The 15,382-nt window shown below is 43.2% G+C and overlaps 1 protein-coding gene across 1 annotated transcript in view; it reads right to left on the bottom strand.

The window, feature by feature from the left end:
- The window catches only part of DAGLA (diacylglycerol lipase alpha), a 74,588-nt gene that overhangs the window by 12,581 nt on the left and 46,625 nt on the right, over positions 1 to 15,382 (bottom strand). The window contains exons 14-20 of the mRNA XM_062576568.1: positions 9,212 to 9,292; positions 6,919 to 7,061; positions 5,231 to 5,299; positions 4,074 to 4,146; positions 2,800 to 2,996; positions 2,337 to 2,466; positions 1,094 to 1,275 (exon numbers count right to left, since the gene is read on the bottom strand). Coding sequence (XP_062432552.1) covers positions 1,094 to 1,275; positions 2,337 to 2,466; positions 2,800 to 2,996; positions 4,074 to 4,146; positions 5,231 to 5,299; positions 6,919 to 7,061; positions 9,212 to 9,292 — 875 coding nt within the window. The remainder of the gene's footprint in view (positions 1 to 1,093; positions 1,276 to 2,336; positions 2,467 to 2,799; positions 2,997 to 4,073; positions 4,147 to 5,230; positions 5,300 to 6,918; positions 7,062 to 9,211; positions 9,293 to 15,382) is intronic.

The following is a 15,382-nucleotide window of genomic DNA, read 5'->3' as shown; positions in this document are numbered from 1 at the left end:
CCTCAAGGACACTCAGCTGTGCATTGTTTTCAGCACAGACCATTTCATCCTGCCTCTTCTCACAATCTATTTAGACACTGCACAGCTTCTCTTTCAGTTTCTTTACTCAAAATCTCCAAAGTAGAAGAGATTCCCTTGCAAAGAAACGAGTCTCTCTCACCACATTGCCACCGTCTGTCACATGCTTCATCTTACAACTTTGAAACATATCTTTGTCCATATTTTTATATATTTTTTTTCTGCCTCTTGCAAATCTGTGGTCTCCTTCAGTGCCTCAAACTTCATCTGAAAATATGCAAGGAGTCTTTCTGCTTTACATCTACTAGAAAGAACAAGTTCTTCCTCACACTAATCCTTTGTATACATGCTGGATGTACTACCCAGCCTCCAACTTATGGTCTTTGCCAGCATATTTGTGTCACTGCTCACTGACCAGTGGTCTAGCTTTCATAAAATAATCACTGCAGGAACATTTTCAGAACATGTGTTTCTCCCTTGCTTGGTTTCCACTGGACTGAGCTTCTGACTCTAGTCCTTCACAGACAGAACACCTATTGCTTTCCCATCACACTGAAATCGTCTTCACTCTTGTCCCATACTGCTACCCCAGATACCTGTATCTGTGTTTCCAGATTCTCCTGTTTATATTATTCCACAAGTCACATATTATAAAGAAACATTAAGTGCACATATTTGCTGGTAAGCTTATGGCATCTGCTGCTTTTGAGAATTACCACACAGAGTATCTTTGAGCACATAATTCACCCAGGAAAATGGAGATTTGGCTGCAAGACTGCAAGGTTTGGCTTTGTGGTACCACAAAAACCCTAGTAGCCTTGATAAATGGAAAAAGAAGTTTCCATACCTTGTCTTCTAGGTCCTCCTGACCTTGCTGCATCAATGTATTCTTCAGTAAGACAAAGATTGTTTTTTCCTCTAACATGTCCAAGGTATACTGAGGCTAAGTAAAGGTCTCACATAGGCAGGCCTTGGATCTGTCCTTCCCACAAACATTTATCACAGTGCCCCAAGAGGAAGAGGACCCACACCCAGATCCAGTAAATCTCTTAAGAAATCAAAGATATGTCCTTACTTAATACTGCTGTTCCTTCTGTCCACTGCTATGGCTCCAGTTCCAATCTGTACTGAGGGTCCACTAGGCAAGGGCTGACTCTGGAAGATTAACTCTGGGGTTAGATCCACTTCTGTAGGACTCACCATTACTTTGGCTGCAGAAAGTAAAGCTGTTTTTCCCTTGTTGTAGTTCTCCAGGACCTATTCAAAGTGAGCAAAGAAACACCAGTGTTTTACTGGAGATAGCAGTTTTGCTGTTCTCAGCTCAGGATTTTCATGAAACTGCTAGATTTGCCCGAAACTGCTAGATTTGTCCATTTGTTTCTTATCAATGCCTTCTGCAAGCACAGAGCAAGATCTTGAAATAAAGGATTACATTGAATAACTTTGACACCATCCACCCTGTCAAAATGCCCTATTGGGAAATCAGCACTGGGGAGGTGACCAAAGATGCTGCCAGAAGCAACCTCAAGACTCCAGCAGGATAAGAGTCTTGGCTAAATCTACATGTCAGAGCTGCATGGCTTAAAACTGTAGTTCAGGGGCAAAGGCATACTGCAAGCATTATACACAAACTTGGTCACCCCACGGGGTAACAGAGGGGCTGCAGCAGCAGGCTGTAAGATTTTTGAACCCTCTCCTCCAACCCCACAGCTGCACATACAGACATTTAGTTCTATCACAACCTGGAATGAGCAGATTCTGAGAGAAGGAACTAAATACCACTCAACATCAGTTAACTGTGGCATCATATTTGGAAAGAGGGCCTAGTTTAGGACACTGGTATTGGGATGAAGATCTATATTCAATTTCCAGATCCCATTAAATTTGACACTAATAGTTTGGGCAAGACTGGCCCAGAGCAGTCTTCTCCCCCTCTCCACAAAATAAATGGTATTGGGTATTTAATAGCCAGCTCTGCTGGGCAAAGTGTTCATGAAGGGCTGTGACAAGATACTAGCTTTAGTTAGGGCATCTAAGTGCTTTTGCCATAAGAATTAATAAAACTGGACTGCATCAGGGCAGTTTTCTGACTTTCCAACATACATGCAGAGCTTTTGCTTGGCACTGAGAAGCCTAGCCAGCCTGTATGCTTAAATCACCACATCCCTTGTCCATTTGTGACTATAAACTCACCTTATCAGCACTATCATACCAAGCCTTTCCTGACCAACCATGGCCTCTTATGCATTCAAGTCAAAGTCCATGCTGTCCCACTGAACGACCCCTCCCAAATCCTTGATCCCAATTCTCAGTGTTACCTTGTTGAGCCCTTCCATGACCACATATGGCAAGTGTTCATGCAACATTGCTGGTGAGATGATCACTTCATTAAATGCTTTGTTGTCACCCCAGATAGCAAAGTAAGTGGGATCCTCTTGCTCACAGCAACTAGAAGAGGAGTTGGTATTACAAAGAGAAAAATGGGGAGTAGGCCAGTACTTTGGCATGCAAAAGTAACAAGAGGTTACAGAGACAGAAAAAGCAACAACAAGAAAAAGGGAGATAGGAGATATTATAGTACACATGCTACAGCTATTGCTTCAGAAGTCTGCATCACCAGCAATATGAGTATCTTCCCACCCTCATAGCACATAGTCACCATAGGACAGTGGAAAAAAATCAACTCCCTCATATGGGTTGGTTCATCTACTGGGGAGTCTTTTCCAAAAGTAATTTTCACTCCCATCCATGGGCTGGCTTCACAGCTCTGCACACACTCACCAGCACTGCTCTGCAGGATGATTGTGTACCACATGGATGATGCGGCCAGGTGGGTAGAGGGGTGTGCTTGCAGACAGGGCAATAGTTAGATCACTAGGATGGGTCCACAGGCGATTACTGGTTACTGAATTTTCTTCTGTCTCTTCAGGGAGCTCTGACTTCGGTATGCACTTTGTAGCACCTACAATGATTCGCCACTGTCCAATACAAGAACGGGGAGGGACAAAATGGAGAAAAGCAAAATCATCTTAGAGACTGTTAAGTAGATTCGTTTAAACTAAACACATGAAAGGAATGGGGCTTGTGACTTGGTTCCCTAATCGTGTACCCAAAGATAGAGATAACCCCATCCAAAAAGAAAGGTTGTTTCTTCCTCCTTTCCTCTTCCAATTTTAATCTTAAAAACAGCAAAATCTTGTCTTTCCTCTTTTTGCTGGAAACTTTCTTAGAGTTAGGGATCTAGAACAAGGACATCTTTATCTCTCAAATGATAACTTACCAAACCTTCCAAAATAAACAAAGTAGAAAAAAAATCTGAATTTTTGATGTTTAAAAACAAGCAAAAGATTATATAACATAACCAGACAAAAATTCCCTTTAGGCTCTTCTTTATGCACTAAAAGAAATCCCCCTCACAAAAAACACCAAAAACCTCTAATCCAAACCACAAAAAAACCCACCATAAAATGCTAATAAAAAAAAAGTAAGCTCACTTTTCTCCCAATCATTTTTATATTATTTTACCCTCAAATATCTTAAAATCTTAGAGCTTTTCTGTCTCAATGTGACCGTCAAAAAGCCTGAGCAGGAACAACTTCACACACCTATTTCCAAAATGTTATCTGGCTGCGTATTGTAGCACTATTCAGACAACACACAGCTGTGCCTATATAAACTCACAATTCCTGTATTTCCAATACTGTTACCATTTCTTACCAACAAGAAAAAGCTACAGCTGGAGCACAGACTTCAAAACAAGCTCAGGTGGGAGAATTGCCTGCTTAGTTGTTTTAGGACTGTAGCACTGAACTTAAAGCATGTGAACCAGAATCATCACATGAAACTATAATTATTGGGTTGCAGCATATAGCCTTAAGCTCTGATCTCTCTAGCTGCCTTCTAGCTCTTGTCATCACTCCTATGGTTACCTAGACAGTAGTCACAGTGGACCTGAGGGGCTGGAGAAGTTTGCAATATTGTTGTGTGACATTAAGGAAGTTTATCTTCACTGTTCAGGGACTTACACTGAGGTGTCTGTTCATCTTCATTCTTACCTTTGGCTTGTTGCTCCTCTGAAGAACATCAAGAAGTTGCCGGCGAAACCCCTCTAGCTGTGAGAGACCAATCCTGGAAAAGAGAAGAAGTATTCACAATGCCTGGACAGGGAACTACTGACAGGTAACAGAGGACAATAGATACACACAGAACAGAAACCATGCTACAAGAGATACTACAAGAATGCAACAATGCCATTAACGCAGATGACTTCAGAGATGAGGTGTGACATCACACTGCACCAGGAACCAGGGAAAAGAAGCCACAGGAAATCAATGCAACAATAAACAAGTATGAAATGCAGTAACAGAATCAGAATAATGAACACAAGTATGAGAGAGGTCAATGAATAGATAAAGAAGGAGATGATACAAGAGTGCAATCTCAGAAACAGGCAAGTAGGAAACAATTACAGGATGTCACAAAAAGATAAACCAGGAAGATGGTAGAGATATGTGATATCAGTAAACAGATTACTGGATGGAAAAGATTTTGTCATACAATTCACCAACAGGCAAATTCTAGTAGTACTGTAGTATTGCTCCTCCACTGAACTCTACAAGCCTAGGAAATGGCACCATTATGTGAGATCACACAACAGGACAGAGGTGAAAAAAAAACTCAGGTTGCCTGGCTTCTAGTCCAATGCCCATTCAGGAGGACATATCCCAGGAGATGATGAGAGGTGAGAAATGTGAAGATACAAGAAATTAGGGAGCTGGCTCAAAGATATAAGATGATATGGAACAGGTAACCAGGGACAAACAGCATAAAATACAAGCTGACAGTATACCTACTTTGGAGCAGAGGGTAAAGAGGGATGGCATAACACAGACAACCCAGGAGATGGCACAGACATATCAGATACTGCAATGTACAGATTTATAGAGACAGGATATTCATCATTTTCTTTCATACAGGCAACTGCGAGACAGGGGAGGGATATGCTCACACAAAGGTGTGTGAACACCAATATAGGTGTCCGCATAAAAGATAAAGCAATACAGGTAACTAGGGAGACAAGTAAGAAGCACACAAGGACAGGTAAATGAGGAAACTGGAGACAGAAATGATCTTAGGGCTTCCGATAGGGAACGAGTGACTTTACTACAGAACAGCAGATACTTGTCAAGGAATCAGAGGCTTCTCAACTTGCCTGGGCACTAGATCTTTGCCAAGCACGACTGCAGTCACAAACTCTTTTGAATACTCCATGGCATCCTCACTGGAAGAGAAACAGGACTAAGGAGAAGCAAAAAGGGTTTCACTGGCAGCAAACTACACTCTATTCCCTGACTCCCAAACATTGAACCTGGTCATACGAAGAATCTAAGCTGCTCAAAACCTTTGGGACTTGCACCCTCTTAAGGCAAGGCTGAAATCCATGTCCCACACCCCAAGCACCATTACACCCTAATGGTATAGTGGACTCTTCCTACAGCTAGAATAGCTCCTTCCTTCCTTCCTTCCTGAATATATTTGGAAAAGTATTCAGATTCTACGCCTCATAGTGATTTTCCTATAGTTCGGGAATGGCCAGGACACGAGAAAAGGAAGAAAATGATACTACATGCTCCTGAGACTACTCTAAAAAGATACTGTAGAACTAAGATGGCCACTTTCTGCAGCAACCTTAGCACCACGATGAGAGGGAATTATGGCTTTCACTCCTTCACCTGCTTCTTCTCCAGAGAGCTACCTTCCTAGAGACCTTCTTCTGAAGAGCCACCACAGGTAGATGCCAGAATCACTGACCTAGAGAATGATCCTGGGCATGACATATAGTGCAACAAAGATCAGATGTGTGGCAGTCAGAGACACTTCCTTGAACTCTGAGACAGTTGAGGCGACACAGAGCAGCTTGGCACAGCTATCCAGGGATCTCAGGAGGGAGAGCTCTGAACAGAAAGCTATAAAATTCTATGGAAATTCTGAAGAACAACTCTTCTATAGCAACAGATGACTGGGGATTACTATCATAACAGGGCATGCTAATGTCCAGATTCACTAGCAGGATAGTTAAAATCCCCTGGCTGACGTAGGAACATGATGCAATAGCTATCACAAGGGGCTTCTCACAACACATAGCTGCTTTCAAGTGTCCCCATGGTGTTTCTCATGACTAGAAAGACTTTATCTCACTCCATGGCCATGAAGAGGGATGTTTTTATTTGGCTGCTATGGAATTAATACAACTGGCAGGTCTGTTCCAATTTACAGTATGAAGAATTCACTTTACCTCTCTGCAGACATATCTGAGGTAGTCAGTCTAGATTCCTCCTACAGCCAAAGGAGAGAAACAAACACCAGAGAAGCACAAACCATCTGACCTATGTTAGGCATCCACTTCAGGATGAGAGAACTCACACCCTGGAAGTGCCTATTTCTTTCTGTCAGCTGCAAAAAGATGCAAACTAGATCTGATGCAGACATCTATTTTTTGTCAAACATCTCCCATTTCGTATTCTATTCACAGTGGATGGGGAGAGGACACACTGGCATTATGCACGGGGCAATAAGGAAGGAAATCATACCCTGTTCACTACCAACCTCTCAACTTTCATTTTCCGCTAACCAGGGTAAAACTAAGAGCTTTAGCCATAGATGACCGAGTCACAAACCTGAATATTTGGGAGAGTGGCCATCTGCCATCATAACCTAAACTCCAGATGACAATGCAGAACAAAGACTGTCAACAACCCTCAGCTCCTACAACTTGTCACTCTTTTCCTATATGGTCCTCAAGGCAGAGACTATCTTTGTCCAAAAAAACATCACAAACAGGATCTGATCCTGCTACAACTACACACCCTCCCTCATCAGACCTCCTGTACCAACACTTACCTCAGCAGTCCACCTGGGGGAGAATATGCAAAGCACTTCAGTGACGGATACTGTGGACGCAAGAGGAAGGACAGGATGGCAGCTGTGCCAGCCCCTAGGGAATGACCAACCACAATCAGGCCATAGTGTTTTGTCCCTCTGCCCTGAAAACAAAATACAAAACAAGAAATTGGGATCAGACTGGAAGGAAACTCCACAACAAATCCCAAAACTGGTCCATCCCCCAAGCTGATGAGTTTTTCCTATACATTAGCTCTCCACACTAACTTCTCCACCAATGGAAACTAGAACAAATTCTGAAATGGGAGCAAAGTTCTGATTTAGACTGGCTAGTCTATGTCACAGAGGCAGCCCAAGCACATTCAGTTCCAGCTCCGCAATAGTTCCATATGTTCTGAAGGGATACTGGAATTAACTCTTTTTCGGGAAGAAAAATGAAAAAATGTGTCCTCAAACTACGTAGGTTATTTGGGAATTGATATATGCTTTTGCTCCTCCTCAGATCTGACAGCCTTCTGAGAAAAACTGACTCCAAGTCCACAAATCTGAGCTCTCCTTGGTTCTAGAAATGATGATTCACTCTCATTAATTTCATTACTCAGTCATACTGAAAAACAGAAATCTTAACTTGCAGTTTGAACAGTAATTATCTGAAGTCTACATATTCTCAACAGTCAGCAGATTTACACGACTAATTCAGGGACAATACTAATCTCTAAGTTTAGTACTGTTCTTGATATTCAGAGGCTGGAGTGTTAAGCATGGCTCAAACCCAAGAAGTTTACTAAAACAATGTTTCAGAAGTCTGAGTCTTGTTTTTCTGTAGGATCACAAAGCAGTGCCAGCACCCTATAGATTTTATACAGAGATAGAGAATCTAGCATCATACTCCCAAGACCTCAAGTCATCATGATGGAGGCCATAATTGAATCTCTGCATAAGATCAGAAATCAAATATAGAACAAAAGACCAAATTACCTGAATGAAAGTTCTATCATTGAGGTTGTTTTTCTTCTCAAGGTACCTCTAAGTCACCATTACACTTATTACAGTCAGCGAGGTAAACGCCAGGGAGAATTATACTGTATAAACCTCACTTGTTATACTTTCTTCCTGAACATCTGCTGCTGGCAACTGTCAGAAACAACGTACTGGGTTAGATGAACCTTTGGTATGACCTGGGACAGCACCTGTGCCCTGTTCATTCCACTTCTTCAGATCTTTCTCAAAGTCAAGATTCAGATGATATTTCATTTTCTGCACAAAAGCCTATTTCTCCATGTTTGTTTAATTGAGCTCTTTCTCCATCCTTGTTGATCAGGTCCAGTTAGTTACACTGTTCTACAGCAATTAAAAATTGGGCACACCATATGTAATGCTAGCTTTGAGCAGAGTACAATATGATATGTACTATCACACACAGAAGACAAGTGAAATATAGAGCTATGTCACTATCCTTGCCAGTCAGGTAACAATTGAGCTCTATAGCACATTGGGAAAAATTCCCCACGAGCATCAGCTCACCTAACAAGATCAATTTTCATTTTCTGGGCAGAGGAATAAAGCACCATATAAAGAAGTCAAATGTCTATGTATCTCGCCATACATCTACCCAACACTACAAAGCAGACACTTCAGTGTTAACTTAAGACATTAAATTTCAGAGCACAATTTAGCCTTTCATCCCCCTTATCATTTTCTCTCTCCCTTCTGTTATTGCTAGTTTCCTATAAGCATTGCTCAGGTTAAGGCATTCTTCAGGCATGAGAAAATGACAGCTGTCAGTGGGGAACCAGTAGGTTCAGAAAAGCCCTCTCCAGTCAGGCATAGACTGTACTAATACTGACACATGAGCTAAAGTAAGTTTCTTCAGAACATCCCTCTTGAATTCTCCCATAGCTCATTCCATCACAAGAAATACAGACACACAGTCATCATGGAATCCCATTACTGTCTCCAGAGAGATTCTCTACAGATATGGGATTTTAGTTCCTGTTGATTTTAGTGTTCCTTAAAACACCTGTACCACCAGATGGGTCTTGTTTTAACTTGCCTGAGAGCAAACTCAACATCTCTGCAGGACTTTTCAGCAGAAGACTTCAAAATAAAATAAAGCCTTGGAGGAATAAATAACTACCTATCCTGGCAATCAAGAGTGATAGGAATTGGAAGGAAGCTTTAAGAAATTAGTATGACAGATTGAGGGACATAGAGGTTGAGTTTTAACACCAGTGGTTCAGGGAAACCTCATCTTCTGTATAGCCTGCAAGGATAAAAGAAAACTAATGCTCACCAGGTCTCGTCCAAAGGCTTGAGAAAGAACCATCTCTTGTTCCAATTTCTTCTTGATGTACTCAGCAGATAGCACCATTCCCTGAGGACAGACATAAAGATAGATAACAGAATGTGAACAGTTGCACATCAGGCCTAAACTAGCCAGCACCATACTACCTGAAAGCTATTACTACCTGTAAGCTCAGAGTGCCACATAGCATGTGTCAGGATTGAGCAGGAATACCAAGTGCATTAGGCATGTCTTGTCACACACTTATTAGCACAGCCATGAACTATTTAGGAGAAACAATAGTTCTAAAGTTATGACAATACTCAAAGGTCCTATTCCTGGACTCACTGTATAGCCTAAAAAAAAATCATTTATCGAACATAAGGTTGTGCATCAACCTTGTGCATAAGGTTGTTCAGCTCATGCTGAGAACTGTGGTAGAGCAGACAAATGACTTTTGGCAGTGTCAGTGTCTTAACTACAAAACTTTACACTTTCATTTAAAATCTGTGAATGAAAACATTAACTAGTCTAACAAGTTCACAGAGAAATCACAGAATCACAGAATGGTTGATGCTGGAAGGTCATCTAGTCCAACCACCCAGCTCAAGTAGGGTCACCTAGAACACGTTGCACAGGATCTCATCCAGACTGGTTTGAATATCTCCAGAGAAGGAGATTCCACAACCTCCCTGGGCAACCTGTTCCAGTGCTCTGTCACTCTCACAGGAAAGAAATCCCTCCTCATATTCAGGCAGAACTTCCTGTCGTTCAGTTTGTGCCCGTTGCCTCTTGTCCTGTTGCTGGACACCACTGAAAAGAGTCTGGCTCCATCCTCCTGACACCTTCTCTTAAGGTATTTGTAGACATTGATAAGACCCCTTCTCAATCTCCTCTTCTCGAGGCTAAACAGGCCCAGTTCTCACAGCTGCTCCTCAGAGGGCGGGTGCTCCAGTCCTCCAATCATCTTCGTAGCCCTACGCTGGACTCTCTCCAGTAGCCCCAAGTCTCTCTTGTACTGAGGAGCCCAGAACTAGGCACAGTACTGAAGATGAGGCCTCCCCAGGGCTGAGTAGAGGTGCAGGATCACCTCCCCCGACCTGCTGGCAACACTCTTCCTAATGCACCCCAGGATACCATTGGCCGTTTTGGCTACAAAAGCACATTGCTGGCTTGTGGTCAACTTGTGGTCAACACCAGGACTCCCCAGGTCCTTCTCTGCAGAGCTGCTTTCCAGCAGGTCAGCCCCTTCAGCAAAGGCTGAAGAACAGTGATGTAATCCAGGATAAACATCAGTAAACAGAAATCAGCTACTTCCAATTTGCTCAATTCGGACATCAAATTATTAACATTACCTGGGCCAGCCAAAAAACAGAGAAGTTTATCTACTCTGTTATTTTTGATTATACCTCTCCCTGAAAACAGTTTAAATACAATACGAACATTACTGAAGACTGTTTAATCTCAGATATAAAAGGAACTCATGATCCTCACAAAAAGCAAAGAAATGGATGATTTTCAAAACCATCAAACCAATCTGACTACTGAAGAAAAACAGAACATAGGTGATTTTGCTGAACTTGTAAATGCAACATTTGCACCGTTACCATCACTATCAAAGATCAGATGTCATAATATTTCATGTGTGCGCTCAGACCTTCTTTCAGTAGCTTGTCAGCTTCAGTTGCATTTAGGAAAGTCTCCATTTCCAACTCTAATGAGAAACAAATGGCAGACTACTTACATGAATTTCTAATATGGATTTAGGATTCTATTTTTGTAAAGCATGACCTAAATCCATGGTGATGCTACTAATAGACTGTCAGTCAGCCTTGTAGCTATATTTTGGTAATGATAATACGTCATTATATATACTTTGATTTTAAAATCATGGAACCAGAGTTTCATCACTGCAAAGTTGCACTCAAGCTCTCTGTTAAAATGGTCTGTTTTATAAGTTTCACTATATCTGGGCTTAATTTTAATACTTCACATGTAAATGGTCAGGGAGATTAGAAATCTACGGAAAGTGAGAAGAAAATATTCTATATTGCTTTGCAGTTTTAAGGCACAAAATGTCTCTGCAATATTTGAAAAACAAGGTTTTTTTGTATAATATCAATATCAGTATCTCTCTAGCATGGAACATTTTCAGGCTTTCCTTGCACACAAGTGTGAATACCCACAGAGGGCTGTATTTGGCAGAGATAATAAAAAAGTTGTTAAAAGTTTTTGCTCTATCTATCTATCTATAACTGTTCTATCAAATGAGTGAAAGCTCTTACGGCTGGGCTTTCAGGGTACCCTTTTAGCAGCTGCTTACTGTCACCTTGTCTGGCTCACAAAATAAGCCTTCATTACATCATCATTTTAGTAGTTTATTTCTGTACAAGTTCAATAGAATAGAGAAGGAATAGATGCATTTTCCAAGTTAACAACTGGCTGCACTGCTAGTATTGGCAACAGGGTTTTGGCTTCTATTATTGTAAGACCCTGTTTGAAGATCAGCAACTGATGGGGAGAGATGGTCTCCACCTCACTAAGTGAGGCATGCCTGTCTTTGCCAACAGGTTGGCCAGCCTAGTAAAGAGAGCTTTAAACTAGGTAGGATGGGGGAAGGGGAGAGTTATAAAGACAGGGTACTCAACAAAACACAGCTCAAGTATGGAGGCCACCAGCAAGTGCATGCAGCTGGGCAAGAGCATATGAGACATAGCTATGGGGGATCCTCCTGCACCTCTCCCAGGAAACCTGCATGCACAACTATCTCTCTGAAATGCCTGCACACCAATGCACGCATAATGGGGAACAAACAGGAGGAGCTGGAGATCTACGTGTGGTCGCAGGGCCATGATCTCATTGCAAACACAGAGACATGGTGGGAGAGCTCGCATGAAACGCTGTCATGGATGACTACATACTTTTCAGGAAAGACAGGCCAGGAAGATGAGGCGGTGGAGTTGCTCCTTATGTAAAAGAGCAACTAGAATGCATCAAGCTCTGCCTAGGGGTGGAGGAGGAGCCAGTCGAGAGCTTATGCGTAAAGATTAAAGGGCAGGTTAACATGGGGGACACTGCTGTGGGTATCTACTACAGGCCACCTGATCAGGAAGAGGAAGTAGATGAGGCCTTCTATAGACAGCTGGAAGTAGCCTCACGATCACAGGCCCTGGTTCTCATGGGGGACTTCAACCACCCTGACATCTGCTGGAGGGATAACATAGCAAGGCACAAACAGTCCAGGAGGCTCCTGCAATGCATCGATGACAACTTCTTGACACAGGTGGTGAAGGAACCAATGAGGGGGGGTGTCCTGCTGGACCTTGTGCTAACTAATAAAGGAGGACTGGTTAGAGATGTGAAGGTTGGGGGCAGCCTTGGTTGCAGTGACCATGAGATGGTGGAGTCCAGGATCCTGCATGGAGGAAGCAAGGCAATAAGCAGGATCACAAGCCTGGACTTCAGCAGAGTGGACTTTGACCTCTTCAGAGACCTACTTGGAAGAATCCCATGGATTAAGGCCCTAGAAGAGGGGTCCAAGAGAGCTGGCTGGTATTCAAGCATGACTTCCTCCAAGCGCAAGAGCAGTGCATTCCTGAGTAAGAACTCCAGCAAAGGGGGCAGGAGACCTGCATGGGTGAGCAAGGAGCCCCTGGCAAAGCTCTGACAGAAGAAGAAAACACACAGAATGGAGAAGAGGGGACAGGCTACATAGGAGGAATATAAGAATGCTGTCAGAGTATGCAGGGATGCGACAAGGAAGGCTAAGGCCCATTTGGAATTAAATCTGGCAAGGGATGTTAAGGATAACAAGAAGGGCTTCTTCAAATATAAATCAGTAGAACAGGAAGAATAGGGAAAACATGAGCCCATTGCTGAATGGGGCACGAGTCCCAGTGACAAAGGATGCAGAGAAGGCAGAATTACTGAATGCCTTCTTTGCTCAGTCTTTACTGCTAAGGCCATCCCTTAGGAATCCCAGACCTTAGAGATGAGAGAAGAAGTCTGGAATAAGGAAGACTTTTGCTTGGTTGAGGAGGATTGGGCTAGAGATCATTTCAGCAAACTTGACATCCACAAATCCATTGGCCCTGATGGGATGCACCCAAAGGTACTGAGGGAGCTGGCAGATGTTGTTGCCAGGCTCCCTCATCTTTAAAAGGTCATGGAGAACTGGAGAGATGCCTGAGGACTGGAAGAAAGCCAATATCACTCCAGACTTCACAAAGGGCAAGAAGGAGGACCCAGGCGACCTCAGTTGCTTGAACCAAGTCAGCCTCACCTCCATCTCTGGAAAGGTGATGGAACAGCTTGTTCTGGACATCATCTCCAAGCATATGGAAGAAAAGGTGGTGGTCAGGAGTAGTCAGCATGCATTCACCAAGGGGAAATCATCCTTAACCAGTGTGAGAGACTTCTGTGATGGACTGATTGGCTGGGTAGATGAGGGGAGAGCAGTGGACATTTTCTATCTTGACTTGAGGAAGGCTTTCGACACTGTCTCCCATAAAATCCTCCTAGAAAAGCTCAGGAAGTGTGGGTTAGATGAGTGGACGGTGAGGTGGATTGAGAACTGGATGAAAGGCAGAGCTCAGAGGGTTGTCATCAGTGGTGCAGAGTCTAGTTGGAGGCCTTTAGCTAGTGGTGTTCCCCAGGGGCCAGTATTGGGGCCAGTCTTGTTCAACTTCTTCATCAATGACCTGGATGAGGGGACAGAGTGCCTCCTCAGCAACTTTGCCGATGATACCAAACTGAGAGGACTGCCTGATACACCTGAGGGCTGTGTTACCATTCAGAGAGACCTGGACAGGCTGAAGAGTTGGGTGGAGAGGAACCTCATGAGGTTCAACAAGGGCAGGTGAAGAGTCCTGCGTCTAGGGAGGAATAACTCCATGCACCAGTACAAGCTGGGGGCTGACATGCTGGAAAGCAGCTCTGCAGAGAAGGACCTGGGAGTCCTGGTGTTGACCACAAGTTGACCATGAGCCAGCAATGTGCTTTTGCAGCCAAACAGGCCTGGGGTGCATTAGGAAGAGTGTTGCCAGCAGGTCGGGGGAGGTGATCCTGCACCTCTACTCAGCCCTGGGGAGGCCTCATCTTCAGTACTGCGCCTAGTTCTGGGCTCCCCAGTATAAGAGAGACCTGGGGCTACTGGAGAGGGTCCAGCGTAGGGCTACGAGGATGATTGGAGGACTGGAGCACCCGCCCTCTGAGGAGCAGCTGTGAGAACTGGGCCTGTTTAGCCTCGAGAAGAGGAGATTGAGAAGGGGTCTTATCAATGTCTACAAATACCTTAAGGGGGAGTGTTAAGGGGACGGAGCCAAACTCTCTTCAGTTGTGCTCAGCAGGCAACAGGCACAAACTGAACGACAGGAAGTTCTGCCTGAATATGAGGAGGAACTTCTTTCCTGTGAGAGTGACAGAGCACTGGAACAGGTTGCCCAGGAAGGTTGTGGAATCTCCTTCTCTGGAGATACCCAAAGCCAGTCTGGATGAGATCCTGTGCAACGTGTTTTAGGTGACCCTACTTGAGCTGGGTGGTTGGACTAGATGATCTCCAGAGGTCCCTTCTAACATCAGTCATTCCATGATTCTGTAATCAAGTACGGATTCAGACCCTGGACTTGTAATTATTTTTAAATTAACTTTGTTATTAAATCAGTGATTTTTTTTTCCTAAACAGTGAGGCCGAGATCTTTTTTTTTTTTTTAATGGTTAATTTCCCAAATTGAGACTATCTCCTTTTTTTTAGGCATAGCAATTCACAAACCTTGGTTAGAGCTAAGCTTTTTGACCGCAAATAGTTCACAGAACTAAATGCTAATGGAGGCATTAACGTTAACCCAAAGAGAAACATTTTCAGTTGTAGTATTGGTGGAGTGATGAGTTGGCTTATGGAACGTAAACTTCAAGAGCCTTAATTTGTAGAATGTCTGATTGACACTGCAGGAAGTACAATGTCAGACTGGCTCCACAGGCAGAGTTAACAGGCTATTTCAGCTTGGTTGGTACGCAGGATATGCATGCAGGTGGGTATCAGCATGAAAAATAATAATAATAAAAAAATAAACTTGCAGGAAGCTCCCAAGTGGCCAAGTACTATTCTCAAATTAAATGCAAGTTTTAGCAAAACATTTATTTCTGTATTAAAATTGACTTATGGACATTAAAAATGCATTA

The sequence above is a fragment of the Rhea pennata genome, chromosome 5, assembly GCF_028389875.1.
Source record: "Rhea pennata isolate bPtePen1 chromosome 5, bPtePen1.pri, whole genome shotgun sequence".
Lineage (NCBI taxonomy): Eukaryota > Metazoa > Chordata > Aves > Rheiformes > Rheidae > Rhea > Rhea pennata.
This window is presented reverse-complemented; position numbering and strand designations above follow the sequence as displayed.